This window comes from Cuculus canorus, chromosome 19 (assembly GCF_017976375.1).
Source record: "Cuculus canorus isolate bCucCan1 chromosome 19, bCucCan1.pri, whole genome shotgun sequence".
NCBI classification, from domain to species: Eukaryota; Metazoa; Chordata; class Aves; order Cuculiformes; family Cuculidae; genus Cuculus; species Cuculus canorus.
The window spans coordinates 5,890,507-5,917,710 of record NC_071419.1 but is presented as its reverse complement, the minus strand read 5'-3'; the positions used below and the strand labels follow the sequence as shown (position 1 = coordinate 5,917,710).

General features: G+C 47.7%; 1 protein-coding gene across 4 annotated transcripts; it reads left to right on the top strand.

Annotated features, from left to right (window-relative positions):
• Positions 1-75: 75 nt before the first annotated feature.
• On the top strand, positions 76-21,385 carry USP20 (ubiquitin specific peptidase 20). Of its 4 annotated transcripts, none has more exons than XM_009569465.2 (25): positions 76-131; positions 3,993-4,107; positions 4,489-4,542; positions 5,151-5,213; positions 5,356-5,487; positions 6,446-6,542; positions 6,733-6,802; positions 7,379-7,492; positions 8,568-8,646; positions 9,762-10,203; positions 11,113-11,250; positions 12,500-12,612; positions 13,066-13,238; positions 13,689-13,783; positions 14,187-14,220; positions 14,686-14,731; positions 15,000-15,180; positions 15,631-15,757; positions 15,873-16,042; positions 16,672-16,753; positions 17,112-17,220; positions 17,600-17,702; positions 17,970-18,041; positions 19,252-19,436; positions 20,076-21,385. In XM_009569465.2, exons 2-24 carry the CDS (start codon positions 4,027-4,029, stop codon positions 19,410-19,412), a joined length of 2,736 nt encoding a protein of 911 aa, XP_009567760.2. In that variant the 5' UTR covers positions 76-131; positions 3,993-4,026; the 3' UTR covers positions 19,413-19,436; positions 20,076-21,385. The 4 variants fall into 4 exon arrangements, with proteins under 4 accessions (XP_009567760.2, XP_053940326.1, XP_053940324.1 ...); XM_054084351.1 differs by having other exon boundaries at positions 19,841-21,385; XM_054084349.1 differs by having other exon boundaries at positions 19,252-21,385.
• The last annotated feature ends 5,819 nt before the right edge of the window (positions 21,386-27,204 follow it).

Sequence of the window (27,204 nt, the reverse complement as noted above, 5' to 3'; positions counted from 1 at the left end):
CCCGCGCCGAAGCCGGGCGGTGCCCTACGTCCGCCAGCACCTTGTCTTGGCAGGAGCCGTCCGCGACCCTGCTGTCTTCGCGGGGACCCCGCCCGCACCGCGGGGTTTGACCCCTCCCGACGGCCCACGAGGTGTGTGCGATGTCGGGGTCAGCGGGAGGGGTGGGCAGGAGCGCGCTGACACGGCCGGGGCGCCGCCGGCTGCTCTGTCAGGGGTGCTGGGGGGCGGGGGCAGCCCCAGCCCGGGGCCCCTCTGCTCGGGGAGACCCGGGGGCAGCCCCAGCCCGGGGCCCCTCTGCTCGGGGAGACCCGGGGGCAGCCCCAGCCCGGGGCCCCTCTGCTCGGGAAGACCCGGGGGCAGCCCCAGCCCGGGGCCCCTCTGCTCGGGGAGACTGGGGGCAGCCCCAGCCCGGGGCCCCTCTGCTCGGGGAGACCGGGGTAGCCCCTCCTGGGATAGAATGGTTTGGGTTGGAAGGGACCTCAAAGCCCATCCAGTTCCATCCTCTTGCCATGGGCAGCGACACCTCACACTGGATCAGAGGCTCCAAGCCCCATCCAACCTGGCCTTGAACCCCTCCAGGGATGGGGCAGCCACCACTTCCCTGGGCAACCTAGGCCAGGGCCTCACAACCACCCTAGTGAAGAAATCCCTCCTTATGTCTAGTCTAAATCTGCCCCTTCCCAGTCTGTACCCATCACCCCTTGTCCTGTCACTACAAGCTTTTGTAAACAGTCCCTCCCCAGCTTTCTTTTCCTTAAGGTCAGGTTGAATGGGGCTTTGAGCCTCCTGCTCCAGTGGGAGGTGTCCTTGCCCATGGCAGGTGGTGGAACTGCATGGGCTTTGAGGTCCTTTACACCCCAAACCTTTCTATGATTCTATGATTAACATCAAACTCTACTCGCAGACACAGCATCTTGTCTTTCGAGGGGGCTGCTGTGCTGGGGAGCGATGTAGCAGGGCAAGGCAGGTGTTCCTGAAGGTGGTTTTTTTCCTTAAAAGCTAAGTCTCCGGGTGCGCTGGTGTGTTGCGACCTCCAGTAATAAATCTATGTTAAAACCTTGTCTCTCTTGCCTGTTCTACATAAAAGGCCTGGCTTTCCTGTACGTGATGGGGTGCAAGCATTTAGTTAAGAGCCAGAAGTGCCTGCTTCCTGGTTCTTGTCAGTAGGGCAGTTCAGTAAATACTTCTTTCTTCGGTCTCTCAAGTATAAAATGTCACTAAGAGCAGCTGCAGAGACTTCTTTATCTCGGGAGGTTATGCAAGATGAGCGAGCAGACCTGGTATTGTGTGGGTAAACAGTGCTAAGATTTCTTTTATTCATACAAACAGCTACTCCGCAGTCGGTGAATCTCGTGTCTGACATTCCTGACAGCTGGCTCTAGCTTTGGTAGAAACCACACAAGTTGTTTCGAGCAAAAATAAACCCTTGAGAACTGTGTTGCTGGAGCAGGCAGAGACAGTGGGTTTGGCAGCGGTTTAAGCGACTGGAAGTAGGTTGCAGTTACGGCGAAATTGTTCTGACATGTCCGCGTGCTGTTCTCCCATGGTGGTGCTTGGAAAAGACAGGCTGAAGGACTGGTTTTAAGGTAACTTCTTTTCCCGTCATACCCAGTGCATTTTGACAAGCTCAGCTCAGTTTTCTGGCAGTGCTTCCACTGAATTCCTGGTTTCCTGAGCAGCCTTTGAGAGCTGTGTGTGCTTTGATTGAATTCCTGGTTTCCTGAGCAGGCTTAGAGAGCCGTGTGCGCCAGCTAAAGCTCTTTGGGCAGAGTCGTGGGAAGGCAGGGATTGAATACTTCCTTCTCAACATGTACAACTCAAACCTTTTCTGCTGCGTTCGGTCCGGGCTGAGGAGTGAAAATGAGGTTTTCCTTGCTTTGTAAGAAAAGGGAAGATCAGCCTCTCAGCAGTGGAAAGTTGAAAGGCATGGTTTTGATTTTGAGTGGAGGGATGGTCCCGTGGAATGCTCTAAAAACCACCCACATCCACCTGGCTGTGCTTAACACTCCAGAACCGGTTCCCAGTTAGTTTAAGCTGGTGAAGATTAAGGGGTCTGGACTTAATTTTGAAACAATGTTTTATTCATTAGATTTGCTGAGGAAGGGATAAGAAATCAAGCACGGTTGACTAGCAAACATGGCACGGATGTTTTTTTTCTTTAACTGGACCAGCTGGTGCATTTGGGAAAAGGGGTCGGCTTTGAGGAAGGAACTCTTAAGCCTGGAAGTGCCCCAGTTTTATGTGACAGTCAAAGACACTGCGGTCTTGTGACTTGTCTTTTAAATCAACATTTGTTACATGATGCTATTTGCTTCTCTGTGAAGCTGCATGAAGTCTCTCAGTTGTTCGTTAAGCATCTCTTCACAAGTTACTGAGATCCTGATTACAACCACTGCTGTGTTTTCTAGTATGAACATATGATTCCTTCCCCCTCTGGTTTTGCTTTGCTCCTCCAGTTTAGTTTATTCGGTTCCAAAGAATGCTGGAAAAACACTGAGGTTTGTCTTCTGCCAAGCAAGGTGCTAGACAAGCTTTTCAGCTCCCAAGATAAGTGTTGCTGATATGGCTTATTTGTTTATCCTTTTTCTCCCCTCTTTTTTTCTCCTCGCTGTCAGTGATTCAGACCAGATAACACTGGGAATTCTTTCAAATGTCCTCAAAATGTGAAAGCAACAGAGAGCAGCAGCCGTGCTTCTGGAGCTATTAACGTCATCAGATTTTTCCATTTCTTTTTTTGTAATGATGTGGGCTTTTCATATCTGCTTCATTTCCAGCCAACAGTAATATTGTGGAGCCTGGTCTGTGGTGTTCGTATCACTTATCTTCTTTTTTTTCTTTAACTGCCACAAATGAGGCTACTTAAACTATGCTTAAGAGACACAGACTCTTTTAATCTCCTTTTTTATAGCTGCATGTTACTGAGACATGTTTAAAGTCTTATATACACCCAGGGACCACCATGAAAGTGTTTATTGTTCTCAGAAGCATGCAGCTATGAAATCCTCTATCCTTGCAGTGTTCGGATGAACGAACTGGATGGAACAGTGCGGTTATGTTTTGTACAGTCTTTGAGAGTGACGTGGCTCGTGTTGTTCAAATCTGCCATCAAACAGTAAATTTCTCAGAGACTGAAGGCTGGTTATCAGTGTTACAGATCAAATGTTAGATTCAGATCAGCACAGTATGGGTACCGTGAAGCAACTAGACGCCATACACTAAATACTGGTGTCTTGGGCTGCAGTGCCCTTTCGCTTTTGATCTAAGTTTCATGCCAACAAGCTAATTAGATTTCTGTCTCTCCGTGCTGTGTGTGTGTTGGCAAGAAGAGGTTGGTTCCAGATCACCATGTTTGTTTTCCCACCCTACCTGCAGAGCCAGGCCAGAACACCCAGTTTCCAGGGGGGAGACCATAGCTCATCGGTCAAATCGGGTTCCTGGAGCACTGGTGGTGTTGCAGACCAGTTCAGTTACATATGTAAAGCATGCCTGAGTTAATGGCAGTGTTTATTTATTGCCGTAGGACTCAGCATCATTTGGAGGTGCTACATGATCCAGACAGTCAAGGATTAAGAAGAGAGTGTCAGTGGGTCAGTGAACCGCTGTGTTGATTTGGAGGCTACTGCAAATCCAGCCCCGTTCCTGACACCGAGTTGACAGCCGGGCTGCTGAAGCTGTGCCTGTGTACTGAGCACCTCCCTGCCTTTCCAAACACACATCCTGTATTGTAGGGATTATTAGCTCTATTTACATTTCCTTCTCCTCCCTCTTGCCTTGCTCGCTTCCCTTCAATACCACAATGCAGCCGCTCAGCCATGGGTCAGAGCTGTGCTAGTTAACGGGACTGACTCCAGATTTTACATTTGTTCCGATCACTGAACGTTAAAGATGGATATCGTAATCTCTAATACACGAAACATTCTGATTTATCTTCTTGCCATCTGTGAGAGCAGATCTGACACGTAACTGAAAGGAACTATCTGTTCTTATCCTAGGGAAACACCTCCCTGCAGGTGAGCGCTGGTGAAAATGGAGGATACAAGGGACATCTGTCCTCACCTGGATTCCATAGGAGAGGTGACCAGAGACGATCTGGTGCTCAAATCCAAGGTACAGGTTGTTCTGGTTGTCAGCGCTTTCCCTTTTAGCTGTTGTGCATGGGTTTGCATGTTTGCTTTCCAAAGAATAAGCTGCCTATCTCCATATCGGCGGAGCAGAAACTCTTCTTCCAGTGCTGAGGAACCCTGCATGTGTCCCATAACGTAAACCTTTGTCAGCTCCATCTGATCTATTTCTCACTGTCATTTTATCCTGCTCAGATATGTCACTTTGCATGTGTTTAATTGGCGGTGTAGTATTAAGAAATGAAATACTGTGAGCTGCAGGTTGGCGAGGCCTCTCTTATAGAGGAGTTTTCCGTTCTTGACAGACTAGTTTACTTAAAAACCAACCAACCAAGCAAACAAACTTTCTTTTATCATGAATACACAGGGAACTTGCCAGTCTTGTGGAGCTGTGGGACCAAATCTCTGGGCTTGTCTTCAGGTAAAAATGGCTTGCTCTTTGTCTGCATGATACGGGAAGCAAAGAGGGGGTTCACAGTGGAACTGTTTTTTGATGGATTCCAAGGAAAAGGCTCCCTAGATTAAAGGCTGTCACTGTCAGAATATGCCAAGGTGGAACAGTTCACTTCTCATAGGTGGTTTCCCCCTGGCAGTCCCAATAGGAATCAATAAAATGTCCAATGTTGGATGTTGGCTGTGTCCTGCCTCTGCTGGCAACTGGGGAGGGAGGCTGCAAGTGATGCTCAAAAGATGTTGCTCAGGGCAGCGAGGTGGGAAGGAACGACAAGGGGCATGTGAGCAGGCAGGGGCAGTTTATGTTTATACTTGAACAGCCAGGCGTTTTGAGACCGCACAGCTGAGCCGCCCATTGCAGCAATTGCCTTGGAGTGGAGCCTTTGTCTGAGCACAAACCTGGCTCCAGATTTTCTTTCTTAAATCAAACAATTCCTATTTTTTTCATCTTATTCTGGGCCCTGAATAAAAAGCAGGTTACGAAAGTGGCAAGATCAATTCTGGTGGGGTTGGAGTTGCAGACTGTTTTGCGAAGGGTCTGATTTCCTGAGCCCCTCTGCTCTTTCCTTTCACTAGATCGGGTGTCCTTATATCGGTTGTGGAGAGTCCTTTGCTGACCACAGCACACTTCATGCACAGGTGAGCTTTTCTCTGTTGTCCATTTTAAGACAGAGTTGCATTCATCCCATTTCCTAATCCTCTGCTTTGTTCTGGTAGTCCAGAGTTTCAGCTTGAGCCAAACGTCAAATGATATTTGCTATTTCACCTTTTGAATTTTTAGGCCAAAAAGCACAACCTGACGGTGAACCTGACCACTTTCCGCATCTGGTGTTATGCTTGTGAAAAGGAAGTGTTCTTGGAGCAGCGGCTGGCAACGCACACGCCGTCACCGCCAGTCAAGTTCACTGAACCGGTGGGTCGGTGTCACAACGTGGCAGGGTTAAACGCTCGACAGGGGTTTCGGTTAGCTGTTGCAAAATTGGCCAAGAGTTTTCCACTATTGTCCAGGCTTTTGTTGAGGTAAGAACCTTTTCACCAAAAGTGGCTACCTGTAGTCAGGGGATCAGTAGCCTTGCCTGACTGAATCTCCCAGCAAGACTCCAGGGAGACCCGACAGCAGCCTTCCAGTAATTAACCCCCTTTATGTACGTGAAAGCTGGGGGGGGGGGGCTCTTTGTCGGGGAGTGCAGGGATAGGACAAGGGGGAATGGTTTTAAGATGAAAGAAGACAGATTTGGCTTAGATATTAGGAAGAAATTTGTTACTGTGAGGATGGTGAGGCACTGACCCAGGTTGCCCAGAGAAGTCATGGCTGCCCCATCCCTGGAGGTGCTGAAGGCCAGGTTGGATGGGGCTTGGAGCAACCTGGTCCAGTGGGAGGTGTCGCTGCCCATGGCAGGGTTTTGAACTGGATGGGCTTTAAGGCCCTTTCCAACCAAAACCGTTCTGTGATTCTAAGACTTCCAGATGACTTGATTATCTTTTTTGACCTTCCCTTTTTGACTTTCTTTTTTGACCTTCCCTAGCCTCTTCCATGGGCCATCTTTTCCTAGCAGGAACTAAAACAGCTGTCACATCTTAATTTTCAATGCATTGGCTGTGGAAATTTTAGCTGTTGGAGCAGAAACACATGTACTTGTGACACTGCTGCATATTCTTGATGGCTCTTTTATCACGCATACTGGAAGTAAATGTACTGTTTCCACTCCCTCCTTGCATTAGTGAGAAGAGTAGACAGTGCAACTGGTTCTTCTCTCTCCAGAGTGCTTTTCTTAAAGGCTGGCTTGATTTATGTGTAAGGTAATTTCTCTCGCAACTCCTGCTTTAAAGCTGGCCTCTCAGTGATGCTTATTTCTCTGTCTTTAATCTAGGATTCTCCATTGCCTGCTCACCCTTTGAAAGCTGTTCCGATTGCAGTGGCTGATGAAGGCGAATCTGAATCAGAGGATGATGATTTGAAACCAAGAGGTAACTCTGCATTGAGTTGATAAAAGGGCTGTGAGAGTAACTCTGCTGTCTGTAGGACCTGCACTGAGAGGTTCCTAGGAGCAGAGTGTGGAGATGGCCTAGGAGGGGCTGAATTCCCTCTCCTTTGGGGAGGAATGTAGAATGCAGCACGTCTGGAAAGTGTTTCATGCCTCTCTTGTTTGTGCTTTAGGCCTTACTGGAATGAAAAATCTTGGGAACTCCTGCTACATGAATGCAGCACTTCAGGCTCTCTCTAACTGGTAGGCATTAGGGCCTTTCAGTAGAGTCTTTTCGAGACTTCACTAAACATCAAAAATGGCACCTCTGATCTGAGACCATCACGAGTTGTGCAGAGAGAAATCAGCCAGGCTGGGTGCAGAAAGAGGAATATGAAACATGGAGTGCTTTTAGGGCAGCAGAAGTTTTACAGTAGGACTAGCCAGCCACCTTGGGGCTAAATTTGTGTTTAGATGAGTGCTGGAAGTAAAACTTCATCATTTCTTTTGCAACAGAAATGTATTTATTGCACGCAAAGCCACGTCACATCTCGCAGTTCTCCTCAGTGATACCATTTTGACAACTCAGATCCTAAATATTCTCTAGCCATCCTGCTAAGAAGTAATTCCAGGATCTCTTCATACTGGGAACAGATTCAGATCAGCCTTTTTCATTTGTTTCAAGTTAGGAGTCAAGTCTGCATTTGGAATCACTTCTCTTAATTTAAAAGCAGGTTTTTGAGCATGATTTCTAAAAGGCGCACCTTTCAGTTTTGATAAACCATGAAACAGAAGCAGAGGAGAAATTCCTGTGCACTGAATTCTCTTTTCTTCTTGTAGCCCACCTCTTACACAGTTTTTTCTGGAATGTGGTGGACTGGTCCGTACGGATAAGAAACCAGCACTGTGCAAAAGTTACCAGAAGCTGGTATCTGAGGTTTGGCACAAGAAACGGTGAGTGGTCACTCCCTAATCTAATCAGGACAGGTTTCACGCTTATAGTTCTGAAGTTTGGCATCAGCAAAGAGGAAATTTGATCTTCAGGGATAAGAGCATTGTCTAAGCCAGTTCAAACCCTATGGAGATGGGCATGTGAGGTATCTAGGAGATCCCATATTCTGCTGCTGGTGATAAAGTAGGAACATTGATGTCAGTGGGAAGAATACATTCTTAATTTTATAACTTTAAGAAGGAGATTTTTTTTTATATATAGCTTCTCGGTTGGCAGTGAAGAAAAAATGGTGGAATAATGGAACACTCTTGGCCATTTCTGAGTATTTCGTATGAATTGAGCAGCACTTAATTGCACTGCTCTCAATTAGCACAGAGATTTTTGATGGAAAAAAACGATTCAGACATTTTTACCAAAGAGAGAATGCAGGTGATATTTTGGGAAAGGTTTGGTATTGGTTCAGATTCCAGAACAGTTCAAAGGACAGTGTGAATGCAGCTCTGCTTAAATCTGAGGATGTCTGTTCTGTGCAATCAATTGGAAAAAAATCAGACTAGGAGTCTAAATGGCATTGCATGTTCTTTTTGTGCTACTTGTTAACGAGGGATGAGTAAGATACACGGCAGAAGTGAACTGTGCCTTTCTGGAAGAGAAGATTGTAGATTTTGAAGCAATACAGTGTCATTTGAATATGGGTTGATTTACCTCAATTACTCAGATTTTGAGACAGATGATGCTGCAAAATCAAACCAAGTAACTAATTGCAAAACCCTGCTCTGGAAAGAATCACTTGAGACAATTCAAAGTGAGCACAGAGCTTTAAGTTAAATGTGCCCTAGAAAGGAGTCTGTCTGGAAGGACAGGCTGAAATGACTGTGAGATGCTTTCTCTATCTTAATTTGCGTGTCATCCAGCTAATAGAGAAATACATGCCCAGGCTTTCAAGTGCATAATTATCTTTTGTCCTTTTTAACTCGTTACCACACCCTGTTCTATGGTTTATTAGACAAACTGCCTCCAGGCTTCATAAGCAAACTAACTTCTTGTCTTTTTTTTTTTTTTTCCATATCTAAACAGCCCAAGTTACGTTGTTCCCAGCAGTCTATCCCATGGAATTAAACTGGTCAACCCCATGTTCCGAGGCTACGCACAGCAGGTGGGGCCTCAACAAACCCATGCCATTATTCCAAAGATGGTGGGATTTTTCTTTTCTTTTCTTCTTGAGATGCTGTATGAGAGTTGGGTATTATTTCTTCACGTCAGAGCTGAGAAACCTGGATAAATCTATACTAAAAAGTTAAAAGATACAAACGTTCCATATTCTTTTTCTGGGGAATTACAGCAGGCTAAATCTGATTTAAAGGTAGCATCCTTTCTTTTCTTTGAAGTTTTTATCAGCCTATCTCTTGTGTTTATTCTTTAGAATAAAATGTAAGCATCAAACTATGATTAGAAAATTTACAAGAGAAGTGACAGTGCATCTGAACTGCAATGCTGACAGGAAATCGGAACAGAGGGCAAAAATAATGATTAGTGAAAGAACGTCCATATTTATCTTTGATGTGAAGTACGTTGGATTGGAAAACTCTCAGCTGTAAAGAGATAAAGTTGAAAGGAAGACAGGGCAGGCTAAAAGGCAGACTTCCATAAAATAACAGAAACATCATAATTAACTTCCTGCAGTTGTCAGAAAATCAAGTTGCTTTCCAGCAGATCCTTTGAAGCCAATATATCAGCTCTTTTACTATGTATTATGAATGAAGGAGCTTGCACCTTGACTCTGTAGTCTTTGGTTTCTGGTTACATCCCTTATTTATTAAAGATTTTAATCTGCTCTCCCTAAGAGGGTTTGAGATGAGCAGAAGTCAGCGTTCATGAAATTTCCTTTGTGGGCAGGAGTCTATTTTCTATGTCTTGCTGTCTTTATTTGATTTCTCCTCGTCTCTCGCCTGTTATCAGTGGTTAAAACACCTGATAAATGAGCTCGTGGTTTGCATGCTGCGGCTGCTCTCTGGCTTTTCAGTGTCTTGTAGCTGAAGATGTTCGGATAAAAATAGAGCCTTTAAAAACATTTACGTAGCAGAGAGGCCTCCTGGTACATCACCATGGTGCTCTCGGCAGTAGTCAGGCCTCCTTGTGTTGCAGAGGTGGCTACAGTTCATGGGCTGCATTTTTTTAGAGAGGCTGTGAGTGCAGCTATCTCCCCTCTTGCCCCTCCCATTTGCCCCATTTCTGGATGGATACTATCATGGAATCACTCCTGGTTTTCAGGACACTCAAGAGTTCCTGCGGTGTCTGATGGATCAGCTTCATGAAGAACTGAAGGAACCAGTCGTTGCAGAGACGAGGGATTTGGATATGGGTGACCAGGATGACAAGCGAGAGGGAGACCGAAGTCCTTCGGAGGATGAGTTCCTCTCGTGTGACTCAAGCAGTGACAGAGGGGAAGGAGATGGCCAAAGCCGGACAACAGGGAGCATGGGCAGCAGCTCCCTGGCAGAGACAGAGTTGTTGATCCAGGATGAAGCAGGGAGGGGGATCTCTGAGAAGGAGAGGATGAAGGACAGGAAGTTCTCCTGTGGCCATCGGCGCAGCAACTCGGAACAGGTGGATGAGGATGCAGATGTTGATACTACTATGATGCCAATTGATGGCAGAGCCTCACCTGATATGCTGCCAGCTCCCCGTCCTGCCAGCCCGTGTCGGACACCAGGTATAAACCTCTTCTAGTTGACTTATTTCTTAGAAGACGTTATTATCTTACACAAGGACAATGTTGTACATCGATGGCAAACAACACATAATGTGACACTTCCTTCTATGGGTTTCAAAAGGTTTTGCATACAAGATTTTCCTCAGTGTCCCTGGAAGTAGTTCTGCCTTTGTGCACAATTGCTTGTGTATGGAAGTGAGCCAGAGAGGTGCTTAGCCGGGCTAAAGTGCTGTGGAGCTGAGGAAAGCCTGCATCCTGAAGGCTGAAATAGCTGCCTCCGCCTAACTTATAAATTCTGTATTTATACCATTTCCTAATGTAAGAAAAAGGCTTTATATATCTGCGTGGCTCTATCTGATAGGCTGGCCTGGGGAAATACCCACTGTGGAAAAGGCATGGAAGAAGGTCTTTGTTAATGGGCTTTGTGGAGGGAAAAGGGAGATGCACAGTTTGTGTGTTTCTGTATCTTAGGGGAAAGAAAAGAGCAGCAGTTAAGATGTAGGAGTGGAGTCACCTCAAACTGAACATATCCAATCTTTCAACACTTCTTTATGTAAGAGTCTTACTCTGCCAGCTGGCACTGAAGACAGCAGTGCTGTTAATGTGGATTAGGGATACAGGAGCAAGCTGTAAAACCTCATTAGTCATAAGTGTGAAAAATGTCATGGGGTTGTTTTTTTAATATAATTATTAGCTGTTCATTATAGCTCTGTATGCATTCTTATCCACGCTCCGAGGGAGTGATATCTGCCAGCCTGTGTGAACAGGACAGTTGAGACACCAAACTGTGCACATTGGGCAGGATTCTGTGCTAGACCCGCAGGGCTGGGCTGATGCTGACTGCCATAGGGTTGCCTTTCATCATGAATTTTCACCACTGCTCTTCTCCTTCTCCATTTTCCCAAACAGAACCTGACAACGATGCCTACGTGCGGTGCTCCTCACGCCCCTGCAGTCCAGTCCATCATGAAATGCACTCCAAGCTCTCTAGCAGTCCTCCTCGCTCCAGTCCTGCCAGACTTGGACCTTCCTACATACTCAAGAAAGGTAATGCCAAGAGAGTATGCTGGGAGGGAAAGAGGGGAGCATGTGGAGGAGGCGTTCATTGACAGAAGAGAGGAGGAAACCATCATGACTCTTGATTAACAGTTGTAAGAAGTGCTGATTCCCCTGGACATCAATGCTTTCTAGAATAGTTTTAGGCAAAGACTGCAGTAAACCTGCAGGTAAAGTCAAGCTCTGGGCACAACAGATGTTCTAGTATGCTCTTATATTGGAGCTTGAAATGATTTTTGTGTCTGCATCTGCATGCTGGTTTTGTTATTAATAAAATAGCTATGAGGTTCCATGCTCAAGCTCTGTCCCTTCAGCGGAGCGTGGAGGTGTGTGAACATATATCTGCCAGACTTGAATTTTGTAGCTTATGGGGCAAGGAACTGTGAGATGATGTTACTAAGAGCGAGCTTCCTGCCTCTTGGACATCTCAGGCTCACAATAACAGAATTCAGGCTGCAGGTGTCAGTCCAGTGCTGGGAGCATTGTTAGGCTTCCGAGTGGAGCCTGGCTGCTGTTGTTATCGAACTGGTCTCCTCATCCAAGGCAAACTGCAAATCACAATCCCTTAGCATTGCGTAGTCTGCAAACACAATGCCACGTGCTTGTGCCACTGTCCCTACAGCTGTGCAATAACAGCATTCTTTCTTCAACTGTGTCCCAGCCCCTTGGCTGAGGTCAGCACGGCCACAGATGTTCTGGCCGGATAAAGAGCACTTTGTCTCCATACACGTGTGCATAGGGATGAGGATTTGTTATAAAACTGTGTTTGGCCAGTCCCTGCGGTGGACAGTCCTCTCCAGTGCAAGACACCTGGGGAACATGGGCTAAATATCAGAAGGAGAGAGAAAAAGGACAAAGTACCCAGGCAGGTCAGGGGGAGGAGGAGGTAAAAGTATAAAGCTTAGTGCAAAACGTTGCAAGACCTCAGAAAAGCGGAGATTCTCTTGCAAGGCCAGGTTTGTAAAGAAAGAGAATGGAAACAGGGATTCCGGTAAGACTGTTCTGCCTGCTGAGAGCTGGCACATTAGCATTGGTTCAGTTGGCTAACTCCCCTTTCTTGTGCCAGCAGTGTTCCTACTGTCTGTTTACAATGGGCTTCACTGTCTCGTTGCTGTGCAAGTGACATCCGAACATGCAGGACAGCACTTGTCCTGTGTTCTTGTGCGGCTGCGTGACTCTACTGAGACAGGAGGCTGGGAAGGAGCTACTACATGTTGAGGCTTCCTTGTCTGTCTTTCAGCCCAGATGCAGGCTTCCGGGAAAAAGAAGAAAGAACTTCGTTACCGCAGCGTGATTTCTGACATCTTCGATGGCTCCATCCTCAGCCTGGTGCAGTGCCTCACCTGTGACAGAGTGAGTCGTCTGGTGGCTGTCAGTTGAGGAGCATGGCCTGCTAGCTTGTAGATGTCATCTTGGGAAATGGTGCTCCTGTTCCCAAACACTGGGATGCTGTAGGCCTGCTAAAATGACAGTAGGTGGATGTGTGAAAACAGGGGCAGGTGTGAGAAACCTGCCACGCCAACAAGTAGTATGTCTCTGTAGGGGGGTCTGTTCACTTATCTGTGTTACCGAGTTGACCTAGTGATATCACATTTGCATTAGAAAACTGATTCTAGTACTACTAAAACCATGACAAAAGTCATCCTGCTGACAGCAGTGAAGAATAACCAGAGCGAGTTACTCAGTGCCAGCTTGGGTTTCTAGCCTAAACAAAATCCAAGCAGTGATAAAAAGGTGATAAAGGTCAGGTCCCAGCTCCATTACATGCACAGGAATCTCAGACCTCTTCCTTTTGGATATTTCCAGGTTTCTACAACAGTGGAGACATTCCAGGACCTGTCACTCCCAATCCCAGGGAAGGAGGACTTGGCCAAGCTGCACTCTGCCATCTACCAAAACGTACCAGCTAAGACGGGGGCATGTGGGGACAACTATGCCTCACAAGGCTGGATTGCTTTCATCATGGAGTATATCCGGAGGTGTGTTCTTTATGCAGAACCTCTTTTTCTAGGGTTTGCCCTGCAGTGCAGCTGTCTTTAGTCAAGCAGAATGTCAGTTGTAACCGTTCCTTGTATGACTGTGTGTCGTACCTTACAGCTCTTGAAGTCTTTTCATGTAAACCAGTTGTTGCTGTTCCTCTGGTTCTGTCACACACCTTGAGATCTCTTGTCCAGCTGATAATTCTTTACTTCTGCCTTTAGCTCAGTCTTGCCTTCCAGAGCAAATGAATTCCTGGTGTAGTTTTCCAAATCATTTCCAGTTCGAGCAATCAAAGAAGGAACATCATGCTTTCTCTGCTTCTTTGGGATGTGTGATGCACTTAGAACCTACAGCTAGAAGAAAACCCATCACTCGGTACCGGTTTTGTGCACCAAAGTGCCCAACTGTTTTGTGTTTAACGCTTTCTCTTCATCCCTCCTCTTCTGCAGGTTCGTGGTGTCCTGTATCCCCAGCTGGTTTTGGGGTCCCGTTGTGACACTGGAGGATTGCCTTGCTGCCTTCTTTGCAGCAGATGAGTTAAAGGGTGAGTGTTCTCAGTGGGGCCTGACAGCCTGAAACAAGGAGGATTTCACGAGGTGGATTAAATCTCTTGGAAATCCTGCCTCGGTATTAGAGACTGCCAGTACCAAAAGCTGGCAGTTCAGCATCTCCAAGCAGAAGTGAGTTTTTCCAGCTGTTCAGGGTGCTGCTTTTTCATTCTGAATCTGGGTGAGAATGCTTTTAGTGAGGAGATGTGGCTTTTTGATGGTCGAGAGGGCTGTGGCTCCTTGCCCACTTTAGTTTCTTTGCTTTCTCCATCCAGTCCATAAGCTCTAGAGGACTTAAACAATTTACTACTGGGGAGGAAATCAACTCTATCCCAGCAGCCATATCAGTGTTGTGTGCCCTGAGTAACTGCATAATGGCTTTCTTCTCTTTGTCTACAGGGGACAACATGTACAGTTGTGAACGGTGTAAAAAGTAAGTTTGCAGTATCTGTGTTGTGTTGTATTTCTAGAACTTTCTTTCTCCGTGCTGCTGTCAGACATTTCGCCGTGCCCTCTGTGGGGACAGCTCTTCTGCTGAGCGGCGTGTAGAATCTACCTTGCCTTAAATTAGAGTTCTGATCTTGAGAGGTCTGTGAGCACAGATGGGAAAAGTGCTGGCTGTGGATGGGAGAAAGAAAGGAAGAAGGATTTGAACAGGGATGTGGCTTGGCAGTGATGGAGCTATTGTATTAAAAAGAAGAGGCATGACAAACTGCTCATGCCATGCTCCATTTAGGGGAAGGATGCTGCAAAGAGCCTGAATTTGTCGCTAGTGGAATTCAGGATTTGTCTTGGATTTCAAAATGAGTAGGGCCCAGGCAGAGCAAGACACAGCCATGACTTTTGGCATCTCTTTGCCTTAGTGATTGCTTAGAGCTAGTTTCTTTTTCTCCCTCAGATTACGGAATGGAGTAAAGTACTGCAAAGTCCTCCGGCTACCAGAGGTAAGTAAAACCAGCTTGTTTATTAGATTTCTTTCTCCAGCCACTGAGAATGTAAGGACGCCAGAGGTACAACTGAAATAGCAGTTTGGGGCAAAGTCCTGTATTTAGAACAGAAGAGAATTTTCTGTTTCAAGCCGATGAGCCAGCAGGATTCATGGCTAATAGGCAAAGAAATCCTGCAGAGATCAGGTGCATGGAGATGCATTGCTAGGTCAGAATACTCACAGCAAAACTTTGTTTTGCGTTTTTTTTGTCTTTGGTCTTTTAGATTCTTTGCATCCACCTGAAACGGTTCCGGCACGAGGTGATGTATTCCTTCAAGATCAACAGTCACGTCTCCTTCCCCTTGGAAGGGCTGGATCTGCGACCTTTTCTAGCCAAGGAGTGTGTCTCCCAGATCACCACCTATGATCTCCTGTCAGTCATCTGTCACCATGGCACAGCAGGCAGTAAGTCCTTTTGCAAGCACAGGTAGAGGTGAACAGGAGCAAGAAGGGCACGAGCAATGCAGAAGTGTGTTCTGGGACTGGCTGGCACCTCTTCTGGAGTGAAGTGCCCTCTCAATCCTCGCTTTGCTCAGCCTCCACCCTTTGAAAAGTGAACCTAATGGTTTCTGACAGATGCCCTGCAGCTATTTCAGCCTCACCACTAGGCTGGCTCAAGCCCTTTCCTGATGTTCTGTCTCACTGAGCCACCCTTTCCAAGGAAGGTGAATCAGGGTGACAGTGCCAGGCTCCCCTGCTCCTGCAAAGCTTGCCTGAACAGGAACTGGGCCTTCTTTTTTCTTTTTTTTTTGACGCTCTCTGCCACTGCTAATCCTGTTTGTGCTGCTGACGTTATCCCAAGGCTGACGTCTGTCTGCTCTCCAAATCTCAGCAGTGTCCTGCTCTCTGTTGCAGGTGGGCATTACATAGCCTACTGCCAGAACGTGATCAACGGCCAGTGGTACGAGTTTGATGACCAGTACGTCACTGAAGTCCACGAGACTGTGGTACAGAACGCAGAAGCGTACGTCTTGTTCTACAGGTGAGCGGTGCCCTGGATGCAGCAGTCCCTTGCTGGTCACCACATGCCTTGAAATCTGTTTGGAAAACTACATTTTCAGGAATTGCTGATTTTTCTCTTCCTTTCCCTACTTAAGGAAAAGCAGTGAGGAGGCTGTGCGAGAGCGTCAGAAAGTCGTGTCCCTTGCCAGCATGAAGGAGCACAGTTTACTGCAGTTCTACATCTCTCGAGAGTGGCTTAATAAATTCAACACCTTTGCTGAGCCTGGTCCCATCACCAATCACACCTTTCTGTGCTCTCACGGAGGTAAGGCGGTGCTGCTGGACCTGGGAAGAGCAACTCCCAGCTCTACCTTATACTTCAGCCAAAAAACTCCAGGTGTCATCCTTATGCGGTGTGCGCAGCAGTAGGATCCACATCTTTGGCAGAAACTCCAGCCTGTTCTGGGAGAGATGAGACAATTTCCCCATTGTCCTGCTGATCAGAAGGCTGGAGTGATGTGTAGTGCTGGGAAACAACAGTTTTCAGTTCTCTGTTTTTAAAAACAAACCTGTAGAAAGCAGATAAGGCAGCATTTATCGGTGTAACCCCATGAGCAAGGTTGGCCTTCAAGCGTTTGTTTGGAGAATGGAGCACGTGCTTCCAAAGAGAGCAGATGCCATGTTTTACTGCTCCGATTCTTCACCTGTCATGCTGGGGGGAGCCCTCGGGTTTGTAAATCACCAACTGGAAATGAAGCACTTGATTAGAAGTTAAGGCCATGAATTAAGATACCACCACAATTAATGAACTCTTGACTGTCTTCCATTAGCACAGGAAGCAGATTCTGGAATCGGGGAGTTTTCAGCAAGGAAGACCTGCCTTCTTTTATTTGATGCTTTACCCAGCAGTAATGAGTTCTTTGGTTAACTCTTCCTCTTGCCTTTCCTCTGCAGGGATCCCTCCTAATAAGTACCACTACATTGATGACCTGGTTGTGATTCTGCCCCAGAATGTGTGGGAGTATCTCTACAACAGGTGAATTACGCTACTTTGTTCCTCCTCACAGTGAGTTTTGGGTTTTGCTTCATGCCTTGGGCAGTGACCAAGACACAATCCCTTCCCAGGGCACCTTAAGGGTGTGCAGTACCTGCTGTACACTGGGAAAGACCTGGATCTGGTACACTCTCCCAATCTAAACCAAAATGAGCTGTATCCATGCATTGTGACCCTCACTGCATTGAGTAAAGCCAGTGCTTTCCGTTCAGAAAACAGCAGTGGTTGCAACTAACCAGTGTCTTTAGTAGTATAAAACCCCATCTCTGTAGGATTCAGGGTGGGAAGCACTTCCATTCTCCTGCAATTCTCCATTCCTCTCCCTCTCTTCCTGTGCCAGGTTCGGGGGTGGCCCCGCTGTGAACCATCTGTATGTGTGCTCCATTTGCCAAGTGGAGATTGAAGCGTTGGCCAAACGCAGGAGAATTGAAATCGACACCTTCATCAAGGTTTGTATGGGAAGCATCTGGAAGCCACGGCAAAGGGCAGAGGTGGGAAATAGTGACCTGCCACAAGCTGTTAGCGGAAAACTCTTGCCCCTGTTTCCCAGAACGTGATCTACAGCATAGCCAGGAGATTGACCTTGAGGTTCCCCGGTGGTGCCTGTGGGGATGTCAGCTGGGACACAATAAAGCTGTGTGTGGCTGCATGCAGACATGGAGCTTGGAACTATCCCTCTTGTCTGCTGTAGTGTGCAGGAAGTGGTGGAATTACAAGGTTTCTTCTGAAGGATGGCAGGGCTTAGATGGGAGGGGCTCTCCCCCTACCCCTGATCTCAGGAATGACTAAATCCTTCCTGCATGTCTCTGTTCTTCTCTGCTTTCCCAGCTGAACAAGGCTTTCCAGGCAGAGGAGTCCCCAAGTGTCATCTACTGTATCAGCATGCAGTGGTTCCGTGAGTGGGAAGCCTTCGTCAAGGGGAAGGATAATGGTAAGAAGGCAGAGACCTCTGGAGGCTGTCAGGGATGAGACCTGGAATGGGAACAAGTGGATTTGCCAGATGGTGCCTCTCAGCGAGCACTGCACCTGACTACAATGAGCTGAGGCTGAACAGAGTTCAGACTGCACCGCTCAGACTGCCCAGAGGTCCCTAAGGGCAGGGCAGAAATAATAGGAGAACCAGCTCAGGAAAGAAGCCGAATCTGGTGGGAACGTAGGAAGCAGAATGGTTTTTGACATGTTTGCTCTCCTCTTACAGAGCCTCCGGGACCAATTGACAACAGCAAGATCGCGCTCACAAAAGCAGGTGGCCACGTGCAGGTTAAGCAGGGTAAGGCTTGTGCTTGCTGTCTTGTTGTGTTCCTGAAGGCTGAAGGAGAGCACTCCCTTGGCTCCAGCTGTCCGCAGGGCAGGGCCGAGTTGCAGAGGATGATGGTTCTCTGCACATCCCTGTGCTGATGGCCCTTAGTGAGCCATCGTGATTCTCCACTGGTCGCTCCACTTGCTGATGTGGCTGCTGTCTCCTGTTGCTGCCCCAGCCCCTTCCACCACTCCCCTTTGCACAGCTTTTATCTCTGATCTTGTGTTGCTCCTGACTTGTCTCTACATCTGCTGTGATCCACCTTGTGAAATAGCATTTCTCGTGCTGTCCTCTTCTGCCAAACAGATACAGGTTGCATCTGTATCTTGGTTAACTCTCAAAGCAACCCTTTCTGCATTCCCTTCTCTGTAGCCTTCATGGCAAAGTTTTCTGCTTCCCTTGCTTTGCCCACCTTAAATTGTCCCTCCTGGGACCGCCTGGATGAGTATTCCCAGTCTCTCCCAAGCAGCACACCCCCAGCTGACTGGCACTGGTGTGTCTGGGTGTTTCTTAGCCTCTTGGGCTGTCGGAGCTCATGCGCTGCTGTGCACGAGGGCAGCAGGCACTGGTATTGAGGGCTGATGCTGCTCAGTTCCTCTCGCGGAAAGGCAGAAGGGACCCCAGAGCCGTCAGTGCTGTGGAGCCCTGGTGACTCTGCAGGGGTGGTGGGGACCGCAGTGGCTGCAGCTGGGCCGTGCAGAGGAGCTTCCTTGGGTTGGGACCATGCAGCTGTGGGACCACTCCTCCCTGGCTTTTCCTGGGAGTGCACCTGTGCGGTGTTTGGTGGTGTGATAATGGAATCACAGAACCATTCGGGTGGGAAAGGACCTTTAAAAGATCATTGTGTCGAACCCTTAACCCAACATCACTACCTCCATCACTACACCGTGTCCCTGAACACCACATCTACATGTCTTTTAAATCCCTCCAGGGATGGCGACTCCACCACTTCCCTGGGCAGCTGCTTCCCATGCCTTACAACCGTTTCCATAGAGTACTATTTCCTAATACCAAATCTAAATTTCCCCTGGCAAAACTTGAGGCCATTTCCTCTCCTTCTATTACCTGTTACTCGGGAGAAGAGACCAACACCCACAACGGTGCATCAGCCTTTCCTGCTGAGAGCTGCACCGTTGGGGCCTGTGGCTGCACGGCTGATTCCTGCTGTTGTCCCTTTCAGGTGCTGATTATGGGCAGATTTCTGAGGAGACATGGATTTATTTAAGCACGCTGTACGGAGGGGGCCCAGAAATTGCCATCAGACAGAACGTGGCCCAGATCCAAGAATTGGAAAACCTGCATGGGGAGCAGAAGATTGAAGCGGAGACGCGGGCTGTGTGATCTGTGTGGGATGGGGCAGGGAAGGTACGGCACAGATACGTCCGTGTGGGGACAGATGGCTGGGGAATCCTGAGGAGTCAAACCTCTTCTGTTGGCTGGCACAGGAAGGTGCGCAGGGCTCCCACCACCGCTTCTGGGAAGGGCAGGTTTTCTCCACCATCCTTCCATGTGGCTTTGAACACAGGGGTGGTGCTGGGTGAGACTGGGAGAAGCAGCTTCTCTGCAGTTCATCTCTGGATAAAGCTCTGGTAGGAGATTGCAGCCAGACTTCAGGTTTTGACCTGCACCCTCTCCCTTTGTTTGCTTACAAGGAACCACCGCTCCCAGCTTGCCCCCAGTGAACTGAGTCCCTGTTCCCTTGCAGGTTTTGCTTTTGGCACTTAATTTTAACTCAGACATATAAAGATAAATATTATTTATCTTTCCAGCAACAGAAACCCATTATTTGAAGCTGACTTGAAGCCAAAAGGGCTCCGGGTACTTTAGTGCTGGTGGGGCACAGCTCCCACCACTTCCTCATTTTGCTCTTTATCCACTTTTTGCAAAGTTGCTTGCAATCAGCTCAGAAATGTTGGAGGAGGCCGTTCCTCTCTCCCCAGCCCCACACCACTGGTGGGGTCCTGCAGAATTTTTTTCTCCTTGTATCCGATTTCCTGCATTCAGCACGTGTTCAGAGAACGAAGCTGGAAGATGACGACTCCTTCCCAATGGCTTCCTGCCCTACTCTCTCCACCACAGCTCCTGGCAGCTTTGTAGCTATGGGATGCAACCTTCCGCGTGCTTAGGTCACAGGGCTGGGACCGCAGCAGCTTCAACTCCAAGCTGGGCTGAGCAGACATCGTTGGAAGACACAGGGCAGACTTTCAGACTCCTGGGTCATAACCCCCTTCCCAGACTGCCCCTGCTGGAAGCCTGGAGCTGTCTCCATGTCCATCAGGAGAAGCGAAGGGTGCGTGAAGGATGAGGAGGAGCCCGTTTGTTGGCGCAGAGTCTGTCTGGAGGGGTCACCCTTGGGCAGGGTGGTAACTCAGTGCTGGGGAAGAGCTCCAGGCTGGTAAAGCAGCTTTTTGGGAATGAGCTGCTTTCTACAAACAAGCCCCCACTGGTGCGCTGAGGTCATTCCAGCTTCTCTTCACAGATGGCGTTTGTGTACACAGTGGCTCATTTAATGAACAGAAATAACTTGCTCCCTAATCTACTGCTGCTGCCGCAGCCACGGAGCACCCGGCAGCGGTGAGGGGAAGGAAGACAAAAAAAAAAGGCTAAACACTACTTTATGTCCTTTTGCAGCACGGTGTGCGTTTGTCATTCATTTGATAAGTCAGCCAGGATATACTGAAATCTTCTGTGACTTTGCAAGCGTTTCACTGCAATTTATCTGGAAGCCGAGCAAGGTGGAAGCAGCCTCTCGGCTGAGGAGCCAGACTGTTTATGGTGCTGGAACCTGAGTGATTCCACAGCATCAGGTATGGCCTGGGTGGTACCAGCATGGGGCTGGGACTGCCCGAGCTTCTTGTGTAAAAGAGAAGGAAAGGCTGCTCTTTGACTTAGAGCTAGAAAGCAGAGAAAGGTGGAGGATGGGAGAATTTGCAAAGAAAAATGTGGCCTTCAGATTTAATTTTTTTTTTTCTTCTTTAGACTAAATGTTTGCTGCAAACAGCAACTCCTTTCAAAAAGCGTCTGTAAATGGTTCCGCATGTTTATTTTATGATCCTGTTTATTGGATGCTTGTACAGACCCGGCCGGGCCCCAGGGGAGGTCAGCGAATGAGCCACTGTTGGGATTTCTCATTGTTTTAAGCTGTCTTTGTTAGTCGCTGCAGCCGCCTTCGGATCTGCTGCAGAGCCTGTAGGGCTGCATGTCTGTGTCGTCTGTGCTGTGTGGAAGTTGCTGTACAGACCGTGATAACACTCCTGTGCTTACGTGTTCTACCTTGTGCTGAAAATGTGTTACAATAAATACATGTGCATTCAGCGGGCTGCGTGACTGCTGCCTGGGGGGTGGCAGCTTCCAGCGAGCTGATGGTCTTAATGAAGAAAGAAAATAATATAAGAGATGAAGAAAAAAATGTCCTGCGGCCGAGAAGCCTCGCACTGAGAGGTCCTTGTGTGCAGCAGTGAGCTGGGGAAGCTGTGCTCCAGTGTGGAGGGCACAGGCTCTGCTCACAAAGCCTTCCTCTTCACGGTTGGTTTTCTAGCCTTGGAAATCCTGTGATGGGTGGAATCAAGACCCATAAATGGCTGTTGCTGCTATGAAAGCAGCTTCAAGGGTAGCGGGTGAAGCCTCACTGAGCTGTTCTGGGTTTCTAGGAGGGAGCCTGGGCCGTTTTCTGTCAGTCTGGTGCTGGCTGGAGCCGTCAGTACTGCTGGAATCCACCTCCCTGGGTAATCCATGGGAGAGCAGCATGAAAGGCTGCGCTCTTGCCAGCCTGTTCCTGTGTTCTGCCACAGTGAAGCAGGGAATTTGGAGTTGCTACAGCAGGCAGGTGACGTGAGGCCAAGAACTGTTCTCTGCCACAGTGGAGAATGACGCTGCGTTAGCTGCAGCCTGAAACCTTGAAGAAAGAGGGCTCATGTTGGGTTAATGAGAGCACGCTGCTTGCTCTTCTGCAACTTGAAGGCAACCGTTAAAACTTGCGTCCCACAAACAAACCTGTCACCTCAGCAACCACAGAGCAGCTCCCAAGCTCCAGGAGACGTTAATGAACGCCCTCCCCTGGGGAAGGGATTATTCACTGTCCAGACAGCTCGGGCAAAACCAGAGTTGTACTTTTTGTTATCCTCTGCCCGTTAAAACAGTGAAAGCTTAGTTCTGAGTCTCTATTTCATCAGAAATCTGAGTGCAGCTCCGCTCTCCTCCCACAGCCGGCAGCTACAGCATTTCATTTACCCATTGCCTCTGTAAGCTAAATTCTGTGGCTCAAATCTTATAAGCTCCATTTCCAAATCACCTCATTATCTCCGTATTTTATCAGGCCCTTTGCTGACTGCAAGGGAAGAGAGAGATGAAAGAACTGTTCATGCCCCGGCTTGGTGGTGCTAACCTGCATTATTTTGGTTGTCTGCTCCCTCCTCCCAGCCTCCTGGGGGGTTTAGTTCCCATGCGCTGCTTCCCTGGAATCCTGTCATGCCCAGATGATGGCCTGATGGACAGACAGAGCATTAGGATGCAGCAGAGCCGTGACACACCGGATAAGTGCTGTGCACCTTGCCCCATGCTCTCACCCTCTGGTGCCCACATCACATCCCAGCCCACGGGAAGGGGAAGCGGTTCTTGCTTCGGCAACACAGGGCTCACACCCCGTCAGCTCATGTGGCCACAGCCTGGCTCCGGAGTCAGTGTCACATCTCTGCCCTCCTGGGCAGCATCCTGCACACTCCGAGATGCCCAGTGGCACAGCTGGAAGCTTGTTTTATTTTCTTCCCAGTTATCGGCTCCATCTCCCAGCCTTTACTCTCTCCTTTGGTCGTACTGTTCCTATTTAAAGTTAGTGATGCTAACACTGCTAAATAAATCGGTTGGAGCCAGACGGACACTCCCTTCCATCAGTGCTTCTCAAACCCCACAGACTGGGAGCCGGTTCCACACCCAGTGCTGGTCTGTCCTGCGCTGATGGGGACGTTCATCAGCGCTGGCAAGGAACAAGTGAAATTGTTTTAAAAATATCGCAATCTAACCTTTGGAAAAAACCTTTCCAGAGCTGCTCCAAATGAAATTATCAGTCAGGTAGTGCTGCTATAGCTGTGCAACTGCAAATTCTGGTGACTGCTAGAGGCTGGTTCTCGTGAACCAGACTGACAGGGATGGAGAAGCCGTCCAGAAGGCAGCCACGGGGTTTGTCTCTGCTGAAGACCCTGTGAACAGTGTGTGTGTGTTCACCAACCACGCACATTAATGGGGAATTGTGAACATCCTCTCCCACACCTACAGAAAAGGAGGTCAGGACAGGCTGAGAGAGTTGAGCCCAGAGAAAAGAAGGCTCCATGGAGACCTTATAGTGACATTCCAGTACCTGAAGGGGCTACAGGAAAGCTGGAGAGGGACTGTTCATATTGCCTTGTGGTGATAGGACGAGGGGAAATGGGTATAAACTGCGGGGCAGATTTAGACTGGACATTAGAAGAACTTCTTCATCGTGAGAGTGGGGAGACACTGACACAGGTTGCCCAGGGAAGTTGTGGCTGCCTCATCCCTGGAGGTGTTCAAAGCCAGGTTGGATGGGCCTTGGAGCCCCTGATCCAGTGGGAGATGTCCCTGCCCATGGCAGGGGGGTTGGAAGTAGAATGATCTTTAAGATACTTTCCAACCCAAACTGTTCTATGATTCTATGAAAAGTGTCTGGGTTCCAAATTATTCCACGAGTTCAGACCATTAAGGTATTTCACACATCCACATGCACAATGTGCATCCATTGCACATGCACAAATACAGTATTTGCTGGGCTTGCAAGAGGTTTAGTTTCAGTATAATAACAATCAGGATCAAACCCATCTGCAAAGACTTCCAGTTAAATCAGAGCATTCTGTGGGTGGTAAAAGGCAGAGCTCGGTTAGTAGAAATACCTTCCCAAAGCTTCCAGTTCTTATGGCCTCCTACCAAAGCAGGAAAAGCACGACCCTTCTGTCCTTCCCCAGTATCCAGCAACTCCAACGAGAGCAACACATTTTTCTTTCTCCTCAAATGACCCCATAAGGACCCCACAACCAACTTCATTATCTCTTCGGTGCCAGCTGGAAATGTTAAACTTGTATAAAATCATGTGTTAGAGTGATCTGATAAGAACCAGCGACTCAAGGCAGTCACTACAGGGACAGACGGAGCTGAATTTCTACTCCAAATACCTGGAAATTCTAGCATGAAATAAAAACCAAAACAAAGCCCTGAGTGCCACAAGCAGAACTGTGCCATCCTTCCTCCAACACAGCCCCGGGGAGCAGCACCACACTGGCTGCTTATTTTATAGCAAGATGCAAATCCCAAATCCATCCCACAGCCACAGAGAACAACGAGGAGCAAGAGAGCAGCCTAGGGGAGTGCCAGGATGTAGAATTTATATCTGGCTGGCACAGTACGTCCCAGCTAAATTCCCATTCCCCACTGGAAACACCTCTGGAAGAGCAGAAAACCCACCGGGGAGCCATGGATCCAATCCCTGGCTCAATCAGAGGAGCCCCTATCTGGTTTTATTGGGAAAGAGAAGCGACAAAACCATTTTTATTCTTCCCTGGGTGATGAAAAGGGCCCAGTGAAATCGTATTTCTGGAATTAGATGTTTATTTAAATATGCGGATGATTTTCCTTTCATTGTTCCAAGGTCAATATTCGCTTTCAAATGGAAGCACTTTATTTGGTTGAATTCTGTCTCCAGAAATGAATGGGCAACACCAGAACCTTTTACATTGGCAATGAAGTCACAACACTGAGATGCCACCAAACTCTAAAGATCAGTGCTCAAACACACATACACACACATATACAAATAAAAAAGTGCTCGACATCATCATGTTAAAATAGAATTTGGCTTCTTTTAGGACTTTTGACACTTTAGGCAGAAAAACAAACAAAAAAAAGAACAATACGCATCAAACTAAATGAACTTCTGAAAAATACTCAGCATTGAACACAACTTTCAGTATCAGTAAATACGTTTCTCCTCTATTTACAGGTGTTAAGAAAGGGCATTAGAGACTTTGGCTGGGGATCATGAGATTTTGTAGGACGCGGAGTCCACGCTTCTGGGTGAGATTAGTAAATTCAAGCAGAGTTTTTATAAACCAGTCGTGTTTTTAGTCCTGCAGGTTTTGCAAAAGGTAAATTCTACAAAAATGACTCCTTCGTTACCCGAATGAAGGCAGCGGAACATGGGGGTATAGGCTACGCGACACGACTGTCGCTAGTTTTCTCTTGCCGTAAGATTTAAGATCCAGGCATTCGGGAACGAGTTGCCAAGTTTATAAAAACTCCAGACATCGTTGTTACTAAAACTTTTGAAGACAATCAGTCAGCTAAAGCTAATGCTCTTTCTAAAGCGCTATTTAGCGACACGGACATTGCAATAGTTCAAATGTTCCACAGAGGCTGACAATAATATACTGTCCACCTAGATTAAATATAGAAAAGCAAACTTTATCTAATTTTTACATAGATGGCACAACGATAGGTGAAAATGAATTCTTCCAGCTGCTGATTCAACAGTGCATCGACACGAGAGTAAAAATACTGCAGCTAAAAATATATTAAAGATACTTTTGCAGACCTGTTACCTGCTTAACCATTCGGATCCTCCGATAGACGGTTGTTGGCCGTGCATGGCAACAAAGACTTTGCACCAGTCTTTGCCATAAGAGCCAACCATATGGATCACATTCTGCTCTCGGAGGCTCATGGATCGAAATGGTTAAGTCCCCACAGTAGCAGCAGTGATAAGGATGGTTTAATTCACTGGATGATGCTCCTTCCAATGCACCTAACACTGCAGCCAAACGGCCTCGGTGTTGGTATCGCCTGCGGCTCAAGGCAGGCTCCCGAGCCACTGGAATTTAGTTAAAAACCAACCTTTTGCTGGTTGCCACGTGCAGATATTGAGCACCATAATACAGCAGCTACAGCACTGACTGTAGGACCGAGGGACTTCGTGCTAGTAAAAATAAAAGTTGGTATCTCAAATGGCGAGAAAGGGACAGAGTTATGAACATAAACGTGTAACCCAGCTCAAAAATAACTTCATCCTGAGTGGGGACGACCCTGGTAACCCTCAGCATGGAGAGTGCTCGATTCTTGGACACATCTCGATACGCTGGCCCTGCACAGCAGTGCACCAGGCAGCAAAAGAAAACACACCTTGATTGGCAAACTAAACCTGAGAGGCTTCATTTTAGGGTCACTGCCTGGAGGGGTGTCCATAGAAAATAAGATTTTCTCAAAGTCAGGGGTTTTTACAGAAGATGCTGAAGCTCCCTACAGGCGAGCAGCTATCCCAAAGGATGCATCGATCTAGGAGTAAATCAGGCCCTCAGGAGCTATTATGTAGTAAACGGGGCTCAAACGGGTACAAGAGGACTGTAAAATCCTAGCAATGGTAACAATTCAGGGGAAACCACCAGAATACAGACGTTTAGAAAGCAACTGACCCTTCCTCAGGCAGCTGAGGTCCAGATCATGCGAGATTCGGAGATCTTACAGCTCTCTCTCCACTGCACGACACAACAAAGTGCAGCATCGCTTATCATGCTACTTTTGCTTCAAATAAAACCATGGGAGAACAGGATGGCTGAGGAATAAATCACAGTTTCTGTCTGGCTTCTGGGTTGAGGTCCAGTCCACAACAAGGTGGGCGAACGAAACAGAGTGTGGATTCTTTTTTTTTTTTACTCCTTTTTCTCTTTTATTTTTCTAAAAAAAATTCTGTTACTCAGACATTAACTGATGAGAACGCACATGAGGTCATGCAATAGGAGAAGACAGGTCTGAAAGGCTGAAAAAACAAACCAACAAAAGAAAACTGCAAAGAGATTAACAACAAGGAGCCACAAAATAAGGTGACTCTCGGGAAGGTGGGCGCAGGCAAGGCAACAGGGCGAGCATGCAGACTGAAACGAGAGCAAAACGGAGGCCTTTGTGATGAGCAAAATGGGGCTTCAAACCAAAACGCCAGTGTGTGTGTTTGTGTGTGTGTAAGAAAAAGAGGAAGGGGAGAACACGGAGGGGATAAAGAGTAGGAGGCAGAGAGAACAAGCAGGAGAACAAGCGTACATACGTGAGCTTGAAGGCTTTCAGGAAACAGCAAGGTCAT